The 7092-nt window shown below is 31.1% G+C and overlaps 1 protein-coding gene across 1 annotated transcript; it reads right to left on the reverse strand.

The window, feature by feature from the left end:
• Positions 1–241: 241 nt before the first annotated feature.
• LOC111916083 (ATP sulfurylase 2) lies at positions 242–5082 on the reverse strand. Its single transcript, XM_023911723.3, has 5 exons — positions 4277–5082; positions 2983–3388; positions 1952–2212; positions 701–787; positions 242–597 (listed from the first exon to the last, which is right to left on the reverse strand). Exons 1-5 carry the CDS (start codon positions 4816–4818, stop codon positions 469–471), a joined length of 1425 nt encoding a protein of 474 aa, XP_023767491.1. The 5' UTR covers positions 4819–5082; the 3' UTR covers positions 242–468.
• Positions 5083–7092: the final 2010 nt, after the last annotated feature.

A 7092-nucleotide genomic window follows, 5' to 3' on the forward strand; every position in this document is an offset into this window, starting at 1 on the left:
TTTGAAATCCTTGTTGCCGGAGCCTAAAAAATGATTCAAAAATCGTTATCGTTGTTGTTGAAAAACGATTCTGAAAACAATTACACAAGTTACCTAGAAAACATTTATCTGGCAGTGAAAAAAAACGAAAAGAAAAACAATTTATTGTTCCACTCAAAAAGATGGAATATAGACAAACTTACAAAGGAGATACAAAAGACATTAACATCCTTCACTTGTTATCCTTATCATAGAATTAACATAGCCAATAAGTTGAAGTGTATTCATTCATTTTAAATTTGTAGAAGGAAAGCCATTTGGGCAAAAGAGCCACCAACATCCTTTAGGTCATTTCAAAAAAACGAATTAATACAACTTAATCAAGGGATACTAAAGAACAATCATCACAAAAGTCAAAAAAAAAAAAAAATACAACTCAAAATTGTTGAGTGAATTGGTTTGTAAGGAGGAAATTAGCATATGCGATTTCTAGGCAGATACTGTGGCTTTAGCTTCTTCTGTTTGCAAAGAAGCATAGTACTTGACAAGAACATCCCATCCTCCAGGACACATAAAACCATTTGGAGGGCTTTCTCCTGTTCTTGCAAAAGTTCGCATCTGAAAATAAAATATAAAACAAACATTTCAAATGAATTGGAATATATATAAAAGAATCATTTCATATCATGTGTTTAGTTTATTAAAAAAAAATACTACTAACCTTGGTCCCAGAGATGAAAAGAAAATCTTTAGCACGTGAAGGGTCGAAAAAAGCCATTTGTTTAGCTACTGTGTCGTATGCTGCCACCTGTGACAAAATATTAATAGATTAAGAAACATTTTTATCATATGATAACAATAAGAATGGCTACAAATTTCAAGCACAAATAATTTTAAACATATATGTTCATGTATTCTTGCATAAATAAATATAGGCTCTTGCTTTTCTATAGTAAAAAAAATGACCATAATGTTGCCTTATAACATTACTACAGTTATAAATATAACTTGAACAAAATACATAAGGAATAATAAAAGTATAAAACCTCTATGTTATGGATATTTTAGTTGGTAAATTACAAAAACTAACAATATACTTTCCCTTTGATTCTAATTTGGTCATTTGACTTAAAATCATTAATAACATTTAATTTCGACTCAAAATCCCTAAAATAGTGGTGTGGTTGAATGTTTTTATGAAGGTTAAATGCTTTTTTACACAACAATGTTTCACCTTTTATCTCATTTAATGCAACAAGGTGATATTTTAGACTATAATATGCAACCATGTTTTTCAATTTAGGACCAAAAGTTGCAAAATGATTACTTCATGACTTGGCATTAGTTAAATGCTTATTTATACAACAATGATTAACGTTTTTACTAATTTTTGCAACAATGTTTCATTTTTTACCAATTCATGCAACCGACACGAATTATGCATATTTTGGTCCTAGAATAAAACGTTGCATATTTCGTCTAAAAACTCACTTTTGTTGCATAAATTGAGAAAAAAAAAATGTTAAGGCTATGGTCGGCATATTAGCTGAAAAGCTAGCTGTTAAATAAAAAACTGGTTGGTAGAAAAAATAACTTTTGGTAAAACTAGCTGAAAAGCTAGCTGAAAGATATATAATGCCATAAAAGGACATTTAAAAGAATATGTTTATATAATTAATTAAGGGGTATATTTGGAAAAAATTTAAAAAGCTTCTAAAAAGCTAGTCTAAGTAGTTTTTTAAAAAGCTAGCTTATAAGCTACTTTTTGGCTTGCCAAACATGACAACTTAAAAAAGCTCGAAAAATAATCTAGTTTATCAGCCAGTTGTGACGTGCCAAACACAGCCTAAATGTCTCGGCATAAACAAACATTTAACCATTTTCACAATCATTTTCGAAAACCGAATGTCAAATGGTCGAATGAAAAAGACAAAAATACCCTTGTTAAAAAGGTATCGAAAGGCATACATACCCTAAATGGCAAAATGTTCAACTTCTCTAAGCCAGGAGCCATGCTCAAGACTTTTTTACCATGATCCGGATCATACAAGTCCCGTTTTTCGGTCGGGTGACCCATGCCAGCTGGATCACGGCCCACAATGTAGAAATTAGCACCCGCGTTTATTCTTGCCTTAGCATGCCATTGTACTTCTGTGGGACCCGCGTAATGCATTGGAGATGGGAATATAGATACAATCGTTGTCTCAGGGTCAAGTACTCCATCTTCTAACACCTAAGAATGAATCAAATACTTATATAAATTGCAAATTTAGAAGAAAAAAAAATTATATTCTCATGATTGAAAAAAGTATATTGCCTCAAGTTTATGCTTTTACATTAATAGATGATGGTGACATTGCTTAATCAAGGAGGATTTACCATCAAGTCCTAACTTTTTTACAAATTTACCCTCGTTTTACGTTTTTTTTTTCAATTTCCCAAGTATGTTGTCATTTTCTCCAATATTTTTTGAACATCATTCATTGGACAACACTTAATGAGAATAAATGAGGTCTTATGTTAATAAGGACATAACTTAATGCGTGCAAATACAATGATAATAATTACTAACAACTTGTCAGAAAGTTCTAAAATAACCAATCCCAAACAGATATTGGTGCTTTATTTCAAATGCAAGCTTAAGGGACACTTGAACACATGTTTATTAATTAAGTAATGTGGTTCCATTTTGGTTTGTGTTACTTAAATGTAATAAATAGGAATTTACTTCCGTTGATTTGTTTAGCATCCTACCTTTAATTTTTCTTATTACAACGCTCTACTTTGAAAAATCTACCCAATTATAGCAATCTCATCCAAACACAAAGCAATTTGGATTGTTAACTGAGTAGATTTTTCAAAATGTAATTTCTTAACAAGAAGAAAAAAAAAACAAAACCACAATGTTACAATTTGGAAGATGTTAGAAAGTAGAATACCTTAAAAAAGAAAATAAACAAAAATGCAATTCAATAATAGAAAGAAAATGAAAGTGGAAAGTACCTTGCTATGTTGTTCCATACGAACATCAAGTGGCACATCATCGGCTTTTGTGTATCCCCCTAAAGGATGAAGCAAAAGAATAGGATTCTTGTATCCCATATCTAAAAGTCTCCTACGTGTGTCATTCATCAACAATGCATGCCCATTATGCACCGGATTCCTTAGTTGAAAAGCAAACACTGCATCCGCCTGACGTCTGTCAAATTCTTTCCTAAGTTGTTTAGGAGAAAGTCTGTAATTATCAAGACCATCATTGTATTTAATAGGTGATAATACTTCTAAATCTCCACCAATGAGCCAATTGCCACTTGGAGTTATTACTTCCTCAACATATGGTAATCCGGGAGCAATGGTTCCCCATGTTCTTGCAATCCGTTCTTCTTTGTTGTGCTTGTATATCTCAATGCTAAAATCATGAAGAAAGATATGTAATTTAGGTCATGAATCATGATGTGAATTGTACTTGGTAGATATGAGAAAAAAGAAGATAAAGTTATAAAATCTCCTATCTTGTAGATATATAAGTGAGGATACATACAAAACAGGGCTTTTTCATTTGCCATTGTACCAATTTAGCTACTTGAGTGTTTTTTGTAGTGATAAGAATAAGACAATTATACTTTTCTTGATTGATTTAGAAAAAGTCATTTTCCTCATTACCTAGTTTTGATGTTTTGATATTAGGACAAAATACAGAAAAGTACAACATACTTTCACCAATAAACTATTTAATCATATAAAGAAATGATAGTTCAATAGCTAAATCGATAAAATGGTGAAATATGTTTTTTTTGTATTTTAACCTTCTCAAACTAGATAACCATGGAAATTGATATTTTTTTAAGTTAAAAAAAATAGTATAATGGTTTGGTAACTACAGAAAATAGTTAAGTGGCTAAATGGATAAAATGATGAAAGTAGTCACTTTCTTATGTTGTTGTATATATAATAAAGATGTTGTGTGTCTTAATCTATTGAGCATTTTTAAACAAATGCATTTGAGGGACTAGTCTATCATCTTTTTCAATTTCTTAAAATTCATCAAATCTTTATTTATTATTGAATATTAAACTTGAAATTAAATTCATAATAATATATCTCGAACTCATGAAGCATGCAATCCGATTATGAAGACAAAATCTAAGGTACAACGTCATAGTTATTTTCAGTTTTGCAAAAGACTTCAAATCACTAATCGATTTAAACATATGTCCCAAACAACCACATAGAAAGTTATTATCTTTAGATATCAAATACTGAATTAATAACATAATCAAAAACGAGAAATGCAAACCTTCTTAGAATGGCGACTATCTTCTGATCAGGCCCAACCAAAGCCACGTCATTAGCACCACCAATCTTCTCTTTAGTCGCATCATCAATGGCCAAAACAATAGGTAAAGACATATTCACTATACTCCCATACCCATCATCGTTCTTCATCCTCAATGAATTAAAATGCAAACTTTGCAAATACTCATCTTCTCTCATGAAACCCTTCAATGGACTCGCCCATCCTTCGCTAATCACATGCACCCACTCCAAATCAATCTTCGTTAACTGCACTTTCTCCATTCCCTCCGCCTGTGAAGCTTTCAATTCCCTTTGATTTTCTGGAACAACCAGATCAATCAGAACGCCGCCGTCTGGTTCGATCAGAGAACTCTTGATTACATGAGACGCCGCCATCTTTTTGGTACGAAACAAGAGGGAAGTGGATAATTTGTTGGAATGGTAAATGGGTGTTCGTGAAATGATGGGATTTTTCTGGGTTTTGCGATTGAGGTCGAAATGTGAAATGGTGGGAGCGATTCGGAGCTTAATTGTGAGAGACATTTTGAAGAACTGTTGTTAGGGTTTTGGTGTTGTGACCTACAATGATTGAAGAGATTCGGGGGGAGTGAGGGAATGTGAAGGAATTGGTGGACGACATCATTGGAAACGGGAATTTATGAGCGACGGATAGGAAGCAATCAAAAGAGGTCCACAAATTTGATTTTGATTTGAATCTGTGAAATGGAACTGAGGAGAAGCATCAAAATTTTGATTTTTTTCCCTTTATGCCATCAAAAATGACATCTTTCTCTATAATTGTGACTTCTTTTGAACAAGAATCCTTTTATGGACCCACTGAGGAATGGACCCACTGAGGAACTATTAACACCATGCCGCCGGGATGACAATCTTGAATTATATTTATACACACTTATTCAAGAAAGGCTTCTTGCTACAGAAGTACATTGTTTTAGAACACTTTCACGTTTATTAACTTTAATTTAATAAAAATTTAGTATTCCGATCATAATTCATTTTCTAAATCGTTTTTCAGAGAACATATTACTGATATGTCTTTATTTAAATAAAATTTTATAGAACATTTTTATCGAAAAATATATTTTAGAACACTTTCACGTTTATTAACTTTAATTTAATAAAAATTTAGTATTCCGACCATAATTCATTTTCTAAATCGTTTTTCAGAAAGCATACTATTGATTTGTCTTTATTTAAATAAAATTTTATAGAACATTTTTATCGAAAAATATATTTTAGAACACTTTCATGTTTATTAACTTTAATTTAATAAAAATTTAGTATTCCGACCATAATTCATTTTCTAAATCGTTTTTCAGAAAACATATTACTGATTTGTCTTTATTTGAATAAAATTTAATAGAACATTTTTATCGAAAAATATATTTTAAAAATACATATATAATTATAAAAACAAAGTTGATAAGACAAAGCAATGACTTTAGTGAGTAAGGAAGTATGACATTTTTATCTCAGCAGCAATGAGTTACTAATGTCTCTGTCATGTTGTGTATGGGATTAATCTTACATACAATTATAAAAATAAAAAATAATTAAAATATTATGCTATCTTCATGTTTTTTTAACAATCAATATTGATATTATTTTTATTATTTTGACAAATATTTTCTAAAGATATTTTTGACTATAAATAACATTCTATCTTAATATATATATATATATATATATATATATATATATATATATATATATATACATAACGTTGCTTGTTTGGCTGAACACACTGTTTTACATGATTATAAAAAAAATAAGATAAAGTTATAATTAGTATCACGGTTTAATAAATAATATGTATGTATGAGATTTTGTAACTTTATCTTTTTCGCTAGAAATAATTATTTATCTTCTTTTTTCTTGTATCTACCATGTATGATTTACATCATGGTTTAACAAATCACGTAAAGCGTCGAACTATTCAGCAAAGGAATCCATAGCCAAAAATGGAAGAAAGTAAGAAAGAAACAACAATGGAGGAAACATAGAAAGGCTAGAGAGGACGAAAAAGATAAAAAGAATATAAAAATCCCTATGTGCGAAAGATTCAAAATGTTGGGTAAAACATGGATACATGAAATAGTGGGTATGATGAAAGGTGAGTTGGATAGAGGAGATGATCAATAATATTGATCATGAGTTGAGGGTGAATGGTGAAATTTGAGAGAATCACTTAACCAAATTGTTGGCCCCCATCATTCCGCAGAGTATGAATGAAAACCATGGACTATTCTAGACAGTCTATGGAACACTAGCAGGCCCGCAACCTATAGGTGTAATGAACTATATGTTCATTTGCTGTACTCTAAAAACCCATTGATATGTATTGCAGGAGAGAATACCTGTAAATAATATAGTCGATAAATGAGACCTATGGACTTAGCACATGTTGAATAAACCTTGGCAGCTATGGAATTAGCGCCCGTTGTATAAACCTCGGTCACGAGGTGACTTTGTGTCTATTCCTTAGGATGAATCCTTAGGAAGGAGTGATAGTTGATTCTTAGGGTAAACCCTTAAGAAATAAATAAAATAATGGGGGTTAGGGCAATTCGGTTGATTGATTGATGTTTAAACATAATAAATTTATGTATTGTGGGTTGAAAACCCTATATGCTCACCATGCTTCCAAGCCTGACCCACTCAGCTGTTTATATTACAGTTAGAGGACCCTGAGCATAGTCAGATGATGATGATGGGTGAATTTTAGATTATAGACCAATAGTTACAAATAACTGTCTTAAGGTTTATAATGTCTTGTTTATGCTTTTGATCTGTATC

This window comes from Lactuca sativa, chromosome 2, assembly GCF_002870075.4.
Source record: "Lactuca sativa cultivar Salinas chromosome 2, Lsat_Salinas_v11, whole genome shotgun sequence".
Lineage (NCBI taxonomy): Eukaryota > Viridiplantae > Streptophyta > Magnoliopsida > Asterales > Asteraceae > Lactuca > Lactuca sativa.